This window comes from Calonectris borealis, chromosome 6 (genome assembly GCF_964195595.1).
Source record: "Calonectris borealis chromosome 6, bCalBor7.hap1.2, whole genome shotgun sequence".
Lineage (NCBI taxonomy): Eukaryota > Metazoa > Chordata > Aves > Procellariiformes > Procellariidae > Calonectris > Calonectris borealis.
Genome location: NC_134317.1, coordinates 1600318 through 1614709, shown reverse-complemented (window position 1 = coordinate 1614709; position 14392 = coordinate 1600318). Strand labels below are relative to the sequence as shown.

At 42.2% G+C, this 14392-nt stretch overlaps 1 protein-coding gene across 1 annotated transcript in view; it reads left to right on the top strand.

Annotated features, from left to right (window-relative positions):
- Window positions 1-13936, top strand: part of GALNT13 (polypeptide N-acetylgalactosaminyltransferase 13) — a 110385-nt gene extending 96449 nt beyond the window's left edge. Inside the window, exons 8-9 of the mRNA XM_075152626.1 lie at window positions 9651-9790; window positions 13625-13936. Of these exons, the coding sequence (XP_075008727.1) occupies window positions 9651-9790; window positions 13625-13810 (326 nt within the window). The 3' untranslated portion in view covers window positions 13811-13936. The remainder of the gene's footprint in view (window positions 1-9650; window positions 9791-13624) is intronic.
- Window positions 13937-14392: the final 456 nt, after the last annotated feature.

Sequence of the window (14392 nt, the reverse complement as noted above, 5' to 3'; positions counted from 1 at the left end):
CTAAACCACTTTATCTTCTTAATAATCAGTTAGTATTCAATTCGCATGTCCTACCTAGTCTATTAAAGTAAGGCTAAAATGCAAAGTTATGTTATTTTTGAGCACTTTATTTAAAGCATTATTGAGAATTTAAATATAGTACTTTATAGTTTTAAATTGGGATTACGAGATAAGTGCTTGTGTTTTACTTAGATTTACTCAGCAGATGATGTGCAATCCTCCTTTCAAGTGTAATTATATAATTAGGTTGATAATGACTGTATCAATTTAGGAAGTTAGTGCTCTTGATAAACATTTTCACTCTTCCCTTACCTATTTAGCATTTTAGTGCTAGGGGACTGCCAGAGCTGCAAGTGCACTAATTCCAAAATAAGTTCATTTAACCTGCGGCGTTACGATCCTGCAGTGAAACACGCGTGGCCACCCGTGTGCACCTGCATGGTAGCTGAGCTCTGCAGTGATCCAGCTGTAAAAGCACTTGCCCAGAGTGAGGAGGATTTTCCACGGGAGCAAAGCACTGCATTGCTGCATTGGGCTGGTCCTCCCATAGTCTGCCACGGGTGGGAAACCTGTGTGCTTTTAAAATGGAAGAAAGAAAAAGAGGAAAAAGAAAAAGAGGAAAAAAGAGGAAAAAAGAAAAAGAGGGGGGAAAAAAAGAAAAAGAAAGCAAATACAAAATTCAATACAAGTTTTTCAGCATCATAGTTGCCAAAGAGCCAGTCTAGGTTCCTTGCTCAGCCAAATTCAGCTATAGGGCTGAACACGCCATGAATGAGGGGTGAAATTCCTCATGGTAAGTGAGTCACGGTTTGTGGGCTAGCATTAGTTCTGCCCCAGACCAATGTGAGTGTATTCATGTTGGCACTCTGAAGTGCCAAAAATGTCCTTTGACTCCGTATGCGTAAGAGGCTGCTCGTGCTTGCCTTACTGTGATACCTCTAGGAAGAGCAGCAGTGCAAGGGGTAGCTGAGCTATTGCTTCCTGAATCAAAAAAAACCCCTCTTCTTCTGTTGCTTTTCTGCTTACATTTAAGACACCAGTATTGAAACCGGAATCATATTGATAGTCCTTCCTTATTGCGCTTCTCTGATTGAAAAAAAAAAAAAAACAAAACCCACAAAAAATATCGAATAAAAGCAATTGTGCTGCAGGATACTAATCTTCATAGTGTTATTCACTGTTTCTTAACTTTTCAAGTAAAAATTACATGTGCCTATGCATACACAGATCCGTTTTTCGCCCAGGTGGGTGAGGAGGTGTCTGAAATGAGAGCTGTGCCAAACCCGGGGTTATTTCTGAGGCTGCGTGCCTGGGCTGTGCGGGGGGATGCCGCGGCGGTGGCAGGAGAGGGGCTGGCGGGGAGCCCAGGCAGGTCGTGCTGGCCCCGGCTGCCCCAGCCCCGCTCCCCCCAAGCAACTTCCATAAGTGAGTTTGCTGACAGCGTTGCTTGTAGAAGCAAAAGCTCTGAAGTGTGTCCTGAATGGGTTTTTGGAAAATAAGAGCATTTACAATGCTGGTGTTCAGCCGGAGTCTTTGGTTGGCTGGTCAGGTTCACCCGGCCCATGTAATTAATCAAAGGCAACAATCTAAAAATGAATAATGCTCTTCAAATACCACTTAATGGTCGAGAGTCACCAAAAATACTGAGTGACTAATGCTGAAAAGGAACAAAACTGAATAGTTGAACAAATGATTTATTGTAAAGTATTTGCCCTGATCCCATTTCTGGTTGGTATTACTCTACTGGAATTTGTTGTTGCAATTCTAAGTAATAAAAATTACGGTTACAGCCAGCGGTTCGGGGTGCTGATCTCGGGAAAGCTGTGCGGGAGGGTTGTGTTATGCCCTTTTCTTTCAAAGAGCTGTCGGTCTGCCAGCCGCAGTCCTTCCCCTTTGCAGATGTGTCCAGAGGAGTGTCGGCGTTTCATTGCCGTGCTAACACTTAGCTAAGATGATTTATGCAAAATAAAATTTAAGGAATGATTTGGATTTGAATATGATCCGGTGGAGCTACAGAAATTGGTTTCATGTATATTAACAGTGGAAATTAAGGGGTTCAGAGAGCACCTCAATGGTGATCCTGAGTCCCAAAGATGTGCTTGGACCATTCTGAAGTGCCAGGGGGTCCTCGTGGTGCCCATTGGCGACGTGGCCTGGGCCCCTCAAGAAGGAGCCGCAGCCCCGGAGGCTCCCGCAGCTCTGCTCTGCCGGGGCTTGGCTTTCCTTACAGAATACTTGGCTGGCATTATTAAACTCTGGTTTAAAAAAGAGCTCACCCCTGCTTTCCATCGCAGGTACCTCTTTCCCGCAGTGGTTTCGTGGCAGAAGCCGGTGAAGCCCCGTGGATGCTTTCCCACGCGGAGCGTCTGTAGGAAGAAGGGGCAGGACTTGCAACACTTCAGTGTTTAGCTGAATACTGCGTTATTAAAACCAGCAACTGCCTTGAGAATTAATGTTGTTTGACTTAGGTTTTGGGGTCATCTAGCTCGATTTAATTCAAAGGTGCTTATGAGAGGAGGTGGGAGAATTTGGATTTTCCTGTCTTGTAGTTGTTCCAGAGGTTTTGACTTGTTAATACTGCCCTAACCTAAAGCTGCAGTTAAAAGGAAGCTTAAAACCTTTCTGAATAGATGTGATCCCTCTTCTGTGTGTATCCTCGTTTTTTTTAAAGGAGAAAGATGACATTTGTAGATCAACAAACACAGAAGTGCTCTCGTGTAGTTAACATACACGAATCAAGACAGATCAAATTCGTGTTTTATCTTTTGTGTCATTTAGAACACTGATATTTGCAAAGAGCATTTTATTTAATTTGTAATAAAATGGAGCGTAAAGAGTGGTTTGGCAGATCATTGCCAGATCGTTGCCAGACAGACAGGGCTGCCTTACGTTATTTTTTCCTAAAGGTATCCCTTGTGGGGCATATTGCAAATCCCTAATGACTTAATGGAGCTTTTCAGCTGATAGGGAAGAGTAGAAAGAAAACCTTTATTAATTTACATGTAATACAAACGGAATGGGAAAAATAATACACTTATGGATGCTGCGTACCGTGCCCAATATTGAAATACCAGGTAATACAAAACATATATTTGAATACATTGGGGAGGGAGGCTGGTTTTGTATTTGATCTCTAAAATTATCACCCTGAGCTGGAAACAATCCTGTTTGGTAGGGTTGCATGGACGTTCCAAACGAGACTCATCTGAGATGCCTACAAAACAGAGATTGATGGCTGACCCACTTGTCTAGTCTTAATACAATGAATGGCAATAGAAAACAAATGTTTAAATTTGAAAACAGCATGAATGAAGTCGTCTTTTATGAAGGTGTTTAGTAATTTTTCCAGCTACAAAAATACATTTCTTTACATACACACTCTTATAAATTAAATCAGCTCTAGCTTTGCTATAGTCCCAGTAGCACAGGTTTCACTCCTATTACTCTTACATGTTAGCAAAAAAGACTTTCCCAGGAACACTTAATTTCCATATCTATTATGCCAAAGAATAGCTGTAATGTAGCAGGGTTTTATGGTTTTTCACAGGAAAAACGTTTTCGCTGTCAAAATTCTTCTAGTACCTCAGTAATTTTACTACTTAATTTTTACTCTTTAGTGCTGGGTGTTAAAAGCTAAAGTCAGAGGTTTCTTTTCAAATCTGCCTTCTCTTAAAAGCTTTCCTGAGATATGGACTGCAGAAACATCTTAATGCAGGGTTAATTTTATCTGTAATAATGTTCCCATTGATATCTATTTCAGTAAAATTGATATTTTTTCTTTAGTCTCTGGACAAAATTGGCAATGTAAGAGTTCATTAGGCTCTGTCTTTCTCTCTAAAGTATGTGTATAAGTATCATACATGACAGGTATGTTCATAGGGTAAAACAACATTTCAAGCCTTAATCTGTTGCTACAGAATAAGCTTTAAAAGTGCAACACACTATCATGCAATGCTTTATTTGCAGAAATATTGATAATATTGACTAATTTTCTGGAGTAATAAGATTTTTTATGTTAGAAATTGTAAGCATACTTTCTCCAAGCGTAGATAGCTGACGTTTTCCCATGAAAAGCTCAGAATCCTCATTCCATACCATATTTTATATGATGAAACCACTACCTATATTTATCTTAAATCACTCATTAATTGATATAAGAAGTTCTCAGGAAGAGGGGGAGGCGTGGGTGGTGGGTTTTTTTTCTGAGCTAGCACATTTTTTGTTTGTTTTACTTTTTAATGAGTTACGCATATTTCTTGGCAATATAAATAAGACATGTCGAGGAATTAATGTTTTGGCTAATTAGAAAACGCATGTGTTAACAATTAATATGTTTGATTTTGATACAGATACAACATGAAAGTCCCTGGATTTTAGAAGCGTACAGCAGTATGTGTATTCTTTTCTGGGTTGTATTGTAAGGAGCTCATGAAGCACTGCTAAGCCTGCCTGAAACCTGCTAAACCTCGGCCGTTGTCCCGGGAGGGATGGATGGCTCCTCGTGTCGGCCAAGAGGCGATGCGGACTGTAAGCCCCTGGTTACCATTGCACGAGTTTCCCAAGCAGTCACCCTCTGTCTCCTGGAAGGAAAAGGCAGCAGAGCGTGCGGGAGGGAAGCATCCTCCCAGGCACCGGTTGAATCATATTAATACAGCAACTAGTATTTTTCCAAAATTATTAGCAAGCGTTCTCACTTCTTCTCTGTAACGTGTGCCATACCAGGCATCCGGGTGTTGCAAACTCATTTTTAATTTAGCACTTTGCCATCTTCAATCCTGTGAAACATAATACAGTTTTGAATCCTCCTTTGGTAGTAAGAAAAGCAAAAATCAGACTAAACCATCTCCATCTCTGGAGGTTCCCGGTGGCCCCTGACTTGGTTCTTAGCTTTCTCATTTAAAGGGGGCACCTCGGATAACGAGCTGGCTACTGTGCAACGCGATGCAGGTTTTCAAAGCTGAACTACAGAGGGATGTGCGTACACTGGCCTCTCTGGTCACACTGCTCTCCCTTTGAATACGCTAGAATATCGGTTCAATGAAACAACAGTTTTCTCTTAGGCTTTTCAAGGCAGCAAAAGATAGCAAAAGCCTAATTTGGATTAAGTTCTCAAAGTGTTATTCTTACATAAAGAAAACTATTCTCAGTTCTGCAACTTCTGTTTCATTCCGGATGAAATTTTTTTTCATCTTTTTTATCATCATGAATTAATGTCTAGTTCTGCAGAAATGGTACATTTAGCCAGTTCTGAAACTATGTCCTTGTATGCCAATTTGCAGGACATGCCCATTAGAAAAAGCGCAGGCGTAATGCAATGCTGCAACCATTTAATTTGTTCTACTTGAAACACATCTGCTGCTCTATTAAAACAATCTGCTTCTTTCCTGAGATATTTTCAATCCATTCTTTGGCACGCTGCACTTTCTGTAGCTTCTTGTGATGTTTCATTTCTTTTTTGCACCCAGGACGTTTTGCTTACATTTTCTTATTTAGGTGTAAGCAGACTTATTAGTCATTAATTATTTTTGTATTTCCTCTGAGTCCCATCGATTATTTTTCAAGTAGTGACAATAAATAGGTATTGATTCATAACAGCTTGGTTTTAAATTGTGCAGAAGGGAATATAAAGGTTTACCGGACATCCATACAGATGAGGTCCTTGCTTGAAGATAAAGCAGGGTGTATGTGCTAGCATCGCTACGTGCAATGCGCATGAATGCTGCTGAAATGAGCCAGCCCAGTCGTGCAGGATGAGGAATATGTATAACAGAGGGGCTTTGGGAAGGGAGAACCTGTCAGGGTTGTAGCAGGGGGTATTATCGACGTGTATTAGGACCCTATGGAGAGAAAGGGAAGAGACAGCTTGAATTGCAGGGGGGATTGATGCCAGTGCCTTGGAGACGCGGGTCACCACCGTGACACTGTCTCTGCATCTCTTGTGGATCCCAAGACCTGAAGAGCCGTAAGGTAAACCTACACAGTGAGGCGAGCATGCCAAATGCACCAAAGGCTCCCCGTCTCTATGGCTAAGTTTTATTAAAATGTAAAACTAGAATTTATTTTGCTGTAGTTCGCTTAATTACAGAAAACTCAAGTATGAAGTTGAGGCAGATTGAGTGGAAAAAGGTTTATTGCTTTTTCTATTCCAGTAATTGCAGGGCTGAACCAAATGTGGAAATAGAAATCCCTATAAGAATTGTAAAGCAAAATAGAAACAAGGTGTTCGGTGAATCCACAGGGTATTTTCATTGAGAGGCAGTGTTTCTGATTTGGTTTGTAACTCGAATTTCAGAGTGTGTGCGTGCGGTGGGGGGAGGCTGTGTTGTTTGTGGTCTCGGACTATAACGGTGTTAATATCCTTTTTCCTCATGTTCAGCTTCATCAGATCCCCACAGCACCAAGCACTACAAAACACAGATATTGCTTTTCTCCTAGCACCTCCGGTGCCTTCCCATGAGGAAGATTAGCTTAATTATGGATAAGGATTGAGTAGCAGAGATAATAGCAGTAGTGCATGTCTCTTCCTCCAGATGAGGCAGCAATCACAGACCTCACTCCCCCTTCCCCATAAAAGCTTGCCTGGAAAATATAATTTTTTTTTTTTTAATAAAGATGTTTTTTTTAGCAAAGATGTTTTCAGCTCAGTCTGCGTGGCACACATTGCACAGTTAGCTTTCAAAGTCGGGCAAGTGTTCTTGTTCTTCCACCGTTGGTACATACAAATGACAAATACTCTGCAGCAAAACTCACGTCGCAATCCTGTTCATGCCCGACCAGGTCCAGAGGTCGTACTCGTTGGTGTTGGTGTCGTTGGGCCCTTTTGTGGTGAATATAGGTAGACACAAAGCAACGAAACAGCCGTGAGATGCTACTTAATGGAAGCACAGGGGGTAGGCGTCAAGGTGTTTTAGGTAGTGTCAGTTAAATTAAACAGTGACTGCATGAGTTGTACTTGGAGAAAAATTGCCATTTGAAAAAGTAAAATATTAAATAGCAACTGTAATACTGACTTTTTGATGCTTTTCTCCCCCTAAACAGAGTCAAATGAAACTCTGTGATCAATCTCCTTGATTGCAGAACAGCTGATAAATTACCTCTGTTTCTTGGGAAAAAAAATTAAAAATCTTTGAGTGCTTTGAGAATTTTGTAAAACTTCCCCGAATACCTTATTGAACGTACTGTAGCCCAGAAGGTGTTCTGAGAGTTGCAGAGCGGACAAAGCCTCCTGTCCGTCGCATCTGTCCTTTACAGCTCTTGTGTTCCCCGCACCGTGAGCTCAGCTTTTTCCTGGATTTAACCTGGATTTCATTTGTCTTCACTTTTCTGCCATCCACTAAGTTGTTATGATTTAAATTCTCTCCATGGGTAACGGTTGAAGATTTTATTTGAATACTTCTGTTTACTGAAGTTTAAAATTTCATACTTTCCTGAGTAAAGTAAATGCCGCTTAATTTCTCGGCACCAATCGGGCACATTCGGTTTCTGAGGAGTTTTTGCTGATCCGGAGCTGGTGAAGCATCAGTGGCCCCCAGCCGCTGTGATCAGGCTAAAGTGCTTCCCAGGAGCACCTGCCTTGATTTTAGCCTGTAGCAATAATTTGTAGGGTGTCCTGTATTTAGTTAATTATCTAGAATTACATCACGTCCTACAATGACATAATGATACATAAACATAATCTGTCAAAGATGTAACCGGTAAAGATTTGGAAATATGGGTAAGAGTGGTTATCCAAAATAACTTAAATTTTTGTTAATAGTAATGAATAGCTTTACTCTTGTTGTGTACTGAATTTCTTTAAAAATTGCTATCATCTTGTGCTTTAGGGCATGATGTCCTAGCAGAATAAGCTGATATCCTTGGAGCTTCACCTCTATGATAATTTCAGAGTAAGATCCCATAAGTAATGGAAAGCAGAAGACGGTGGAAATGCAGTATGGATTTGAGAGATAAGTCTGGGAGTGTCTTTCAAACTATTTCAGCTGAGTGCTGGCAGTTACTAATGCTTTGCCTACCACTGTTTCTTTGGACGATAGCTCTCGTCTAAAATTAGATTAAATTAGGCTGCAGAGAATATTTGACGTGCTTTTTGTTTTTTGGTTACCTTCCTTAATAACTCCAGTTGGCCGAGCACCTTAAGACTGGCCTTTATGGTTCTTCCTGTGATGCACGGTTCCTTCCTGAGCTGTCCCCTTCCTATTGGTGTTGAAAAGGATGTTGCAGGTTACTGGTTCGATATTGTTTTAAACTCTGAAAGTCATAGGCACACCTGCAAAAGGCGGCTTGATAAGAGGGTGGAAAACGGAAATGGTATTTTCCTGTTATACTTTCTTCATATAGAAAGTTAAGAAGTTGAATATAGGACTGTGCCACTTTCTGTGGCACTAAAATCGTATGTCTGGCGTTTCTTCTCAGCGTGATGGATTTCTTTCCAAGGAGCTCGGGGAAGGCACAGTGCTGAGCTTGCTCCCTGCGTCCCGCGAGCGGCGTGTGCTCTGGTGGGACCTCAGCAGCGCCCGCCTCTGCTGCCGTGTGTCCGCGGTGAAACCGCCGCCGCCCCCGGCGGAGCGGGCGCGGGGCGAGCAACTTACCCCGTATTGCACGGACTGGTTGGAGAGTGAATGCTGCATCTCAAAGGCTTCAAGAATACTTTCAAAACTTGCAGGTTCCTTATTCATGCACTTACGATGTTGATTTTTAAATCTCCTCTGTCTCGGACTTGGTGCTGATGCGTCGGGTCGTGAGGCGCGTTCGTGTGCGACGCAGGCGGCGCTCACCTCTCTTCGGTCTCTGGGGCTGGGACGAGCAGCCGCGTCTGTGTCCTCCCGCTCGCATTTCTTCTTCCCTGGGTGCATACTTCTATTGTCAACAGATAAATAAATTCCTTGACTAGCTATCATAAGTCTTGAAAGCACCGTATATTCTTTTGATTTAAATAAGAATACACTGTGCGGGGGGAGTTTCTAACTGATTTCCCCTCTCTTTCATTATTATTCTATTTTTTTTCTCTTTGTGACCTGTGTTTCTGACCTGTGGCCCACGCACAGCAGGATGCTGCTGCTCAGGTCTCTGATGTATAGGCTTGCGGTAGGAACGGCGCCGCCGGACATGGTGACAATTTAACTGTGACATGATGTGACATCTTCTCCCTTTAGGAGCAATGGGGTTTCTCAGGATGCAGAACGCGTGCCTTCTGGTGGAATCACCCAAGGGGTGATCTAGATTCCATCAGTAACATAGCCATGCCTCCTCCGAGTTATTTCTCTCAGAACAGACTGCTGGAAAACACCAGCAAGATGCTTTGGAAAAAATGGTTTGTAAAAAAGTGAACGGATACAGTTTTCCTTTCTTTAGTATTTTGGAAGATGAAGAAGTCAAGGAGTTCAGTGGTCCTGCCTTTCCAGGTTGATAAATTATCTGAAAAGAAAAAATGTAACTTTCCAAGCATTTCAATTTGCTAAATTAATTATTTAATGCTTGTAAAGACCTACGGTGTAGCAGCTGCACACGTGTTCACATATTGCTGTACCATAATTCCAGGAAATGGATATTGATAAAAAGGAAATCATGACAACTGGAGACGGATCTGTGATTTATGCTTTGCAGCTTTACAGAAACTGTGCTTTGATCATCTATTCTTTTAACAATTCCAGGTGTTGTTAAGGTGGATTATGGCGACGTATCCGTCAGAAAAGCACTAAGAGAAAATCTGAAGTGTAAACCCTTCTCATGGTACTTGGAAAACATCTATCCCGACTCCCAGATTCCACGGCGCTATTACTCACTTGGTGAGGTACGAACCGTTTCCTTTGGTGAAATTAAAACCATAAGTACATTGTGCAAACGGAGGCATCGCTAAGAAGATGAAGTGGTTTTGGAGAAAGGAATAAAGTGCTTGCGTGCCTTCTCTGTATCTTATTTAGCTTTTGTTTTGAGCAGGTTATATTTTCTCTAAATCTTTCATAAGGGGGCCTTGCTGTTCTGAATGTGTATGTTCACCATTAAAAATTCATCTCTTAAATTGAGTAGCATATTGGAAAAGTGAGGTTTGTGACTGATGTTTTGAAATTATTACATAACATGCAGTAGTTGAAGGAAACTTTCCACCATCACTTACCCCTTGCATGTAGAGTAGGAAAAGCTTTATTGCTCTTTTCTTTTGAAGAAATGTGTTTGTTCATTATGGCTGTGTTTTCCAGCAAGGCTGCCTGGAGCTGAGTATCACAGACATTCCTAATAATCTGATGATTCCAGTACCGCCAAGAACCGCAATCTCTTTCAAATTCAGATAATTCACTGTTAAAAATATTCTATTGAGTTGTACCTACGCTGACTTTTGAATGGTTTGATTTAAAGATAGCTACAGATAGAATAGCAATCAAACAAGCAAATGGCTTTTTTACATCCAGGAAAATAATTTACTATTGAAACTTGCAATTGTAGTGAAAAATAAAAGCCACAGTAGGGTTTCCAGTTTAACTATGACAAAATAAAGTGAAACATGGTTTTACAGCAAGGAAAGAACTCGTCTAACAAGTGTCAAATAATAAGGTTTTCTACAATATTGTCAGACTGGAAAATAGAAGTATGAGAAGGTAATAAAATAGTTATTAAAACACCTTATTTTTACCCACACGGCCTCAGTTTCTATGGAAACAGCAGTTCAGGCAGGATCTATGAATTAAAACTCATACTTGACTATTACAGCTGCTGACTGCTAGTTGAGCAGTAAAGTGGATTTTTAGACCTACAGCTCAGGCGCCATCATCAGCAGTAATGGACAATTTCCAAAACATCAGAAGTGTATTTCTCAGTCATTTTCCTCTCTTTCAGCGGGCGTTTAGCCCCAGGTAAGACAAACCGTGGGACTTGTCGGTGCGGCTGGGATCGTTACTCCACAAATGGTCCGTGATGTGCCCAGCGGCTCTGCGAGCCGGGCGGTGCGTTGGGGTGGCCCGCTCGGGAGGTGACCCCGCTTCTCCTCCGCTCACGTCAGGGAGAGGATGACGCTCAGCAGCCCGCGGGTGGGAGCCGCGGGTTGGCTGGCTGCCAAGAATCGGGTTTGGTAATAAACCTGAGAAAATCGTTCGCTAGTACAGTGCAATCTAAATGTAACGAGCGTTCGACATTGGGCCTCAAATTATATTGCGCGACTGCGTATTTTGTTCTTTTGTAGTATAAACAGTGATAAAAAGAGTGAATAGTTTTGGCAGATTTGGGATAATCATCCTTAATTTACTGATGACCTCCTGCAATATAGCGCAGGCGTGACTTGAAGTCGGACAATGTTCATGCGTGGTTCACATGCACTGCCCAATAGGTTGGAAATAATAATCAGTATTGTATTGCATTTTAATTTGGATTTTATTTGGCTATTGAACAACTAATTTATATACGTCTGTTGCTTTTATAAATCAAGTGCGCAATTTTTACATGAAATTTCAAAAATGTGGAGTTGTATGGAACTGAAGTTCGTAAGTAGTGGAGGAAGTTTATTCATTGTACACTTAATAGGCAGATCCTGAAGATTGCCAAGCCTTTATTTGCAACTAAATTTTCCATTCAGTGAGAACATAACTTACGTACAGTGACTGTATTAGATTTGAATTTCCTAGATGGATGAAAATGTGCCTCAGAGTAGGCATTGAATGTGCAAAATGTGGGGAATACTGAATATTCTTTTTTACATTTTAATTGTGTAACATTGAAAGTGAACACAAAATAAATGCGAGACAAGAATTATTTTATAAACCCAAGACATAATAATAGTAGGTGAGTTTTCAAGGCACTTTTCATTTTAGTCCTCTGTTTTAATGAATCAAGGGATTGCAAAAAAAAATTACCTTTCTCGTGGAGATACTTGAAACTCTATTTCTACAAAAAGGTGATTTGAGAAAAAAGGCTGGGATTACCATTTGAGCTTGGATTATCATTTGAGCTAATCATGAGGATACAGCTGTGGGGCTGCCGTGGCTGTGGTGGTCTGCAGGGTGGCACGTGCTGGCGGGGAGGAGGGGTTCTCCATGAGCTGGCTCGTCCCCTGCAGCTGCAGCGTTCCTGCGGCCGGCGATGCTCCGGCTGGCCCTGGGTTACGCCAGAAAGCCGCGTGCTGCCGTAGCCACCTAAAGCCATTGACTTTCACCGGGCTCTCAAGAAGGGCCATTTGCTTTAAAAGCAGCTGGAAAGTGGTGGAAACCGGCGGCCGGTTATCGGCTGGCACCCGAGGTCTGAACCCCCAGGGCAGCCTTTCTCCTGGCTGCGGCAGCTCCTGGAGGATTCAGCAATTAGGGGCGTGAGCCTCTGAGAGATTACTCACCAGCACAAGGTGCTGCCGTTTCTTCCTGTGTGATTAATGACGTTAGAGCAGATTAAGAAGCGACCACGTCAGCTTTGCTGAGCCACGCAGCGTCGTTAATCAGATTGCACTGCCTCGCTTCTCTTGCCTGGCTGCGTTAAGCCCGGTCTGGTGGTGCTGGTTTCCCATTGCCCGCCGTGCCCCGGGGCCTCTGACGGTGGCACGGGGAGCTGCAGGTGACTGAGAGTTGTACTAAGTGCCAGGGAAGTGTTTCAAAATACAGGTTTTCACAACAGTTTTGCCCAAGGGGTGAGGAACCTGGAGACATTTTTGCTTTGCACACGTTGGTAAGAAAATCAGCCCGTGCTGTTGAGAGCGAGGAGGCGCAGGGGGAGCTGTGTTTGTACAACTGTGCTGGCAGATACGTGAGGAGGGTTAAGAAAAAAGATATTGTGTGCACATGCTGGGGTTTGTACAGGCTGAATGCACACACCGTCCTGGAGACTGCGACGCGGGAGAGCTTCGGGGGGGACTGTGGTGTCCCCCGCTTCTCCTCTCGTACAAAGCTGAAGTAGATTGCTTTTGTACTCAGCCGTTTTCCTGGGTAAATGTGTATTCCAAAAATATGTTTTGGAGAGCGATGCTCTGGTACTTACCCTGCTGCTCCTTATTGCTTCTTGCTCTGATGGTCTTTTGTTGCAATTGCACGAGCTGAGCACCGCTGGAAGGAACTCACCACGACGTGCTCCTAAAGCTGCCTTCTTCCCACAAATTATGGGGAAATGGTTTGTTTAAGCAGAGATGTTCACTAACTGTGTTTGTTCTTCTCTGAGGATGGATGGATTCTGAGGAGAAGGTTTTATTTAAAAACTTTAAAGAAGCATGTATTTAGTCACAAAGCCGTCCAGCAGCCTCTGCTCTGAAAGAGTCAGATGCTGTTCATACTCAGTTTTTCTCTCTTGGAGTGGAGTCAGCCCTGCTGGAAGAAAATAAAAGTGCATATCGTGGGCAAGCCAGTGGTTTTGCATTGTTTAGAAGTAAAAGCATATTGTATTTGTTAAACAAAACAACGCAGGGCATTGAATGAGATTTTCCTTGAATGCTCTTCATACTTAAGCTTAATATGTAATTTAAAATCTCATTATCTTCTCTGTAATTATTTTCATTTTCTTTTGGGAGTGTGACATATTTACAAATTGCAAGTTAAATACGTTCATGTAGTTGAATGCACAGATAATGTACTTTCTCCTACAGTGACATAATTTTTCCTGCACAAATATGACATTTCCAGGCATTTTTTTCAAGAAACGTTTCTTCTCTTTCTTTCTTCAGATCAGGAACGTTGAAACCAACCAGTGTTTAGACAACATGGGCCGCAAGGAAAACGAAAAAGTGGGCATTTTCAACTGCCACGGCATGGGAGGAAATCAGGTAAAATTAAAAAAAAAAAAAAGCATTATTTGTACAATAATTGCTTCAATCTGCTGCTGTGTAACCACAGCCATCAGGAAAAACTGATTAGAATTCACCCAGGGCAGCGCGGGAGCCGCAGCCCCCCCGTCAGCAGTGCCTCCCCGCTGCAGAGAGGGGGGGGCTGGTTTGCATACGGTGTTTGAACCGGCGGGTGCGGTGGGGGCACGGGTACCCCCGTCCCGGGTAGCCTCTGATTTTGTCGTGGTAGAAACGAGATTCCCTCGGTAGTCCTCAGTTAATGCGGCTCAAATGGAGACGTGTCGGGTCACTATAAAAAGCAATAGCAGCAATTAGCAAACATAGTAATGAAAGTTCCAAAATGTTGGAAATTTTGAGCTTACGAGCCTTAGGAGCACTCAGAAAGGCATTTTCTCAAGTAACAGCTGCAGATTTTGCAAACACATTGGTACATATCTGTTAGGTCCAGTGAAGTATCTGAGTGAATATATTGAATATATTCCTGCTGTTTAGAGTGCAGAGAAATGCATTTAAAGTTTCAGATACTAACGTTAGAAAATTTGATCACGAATTTTAATTTATTTTTTGGTGTTGGGGAAAAAATCTTTTTTAAAATGAAAGGGGTAAGAATCTACGTGACTCATAGATGAATTCATCTGTTTCTAAAAC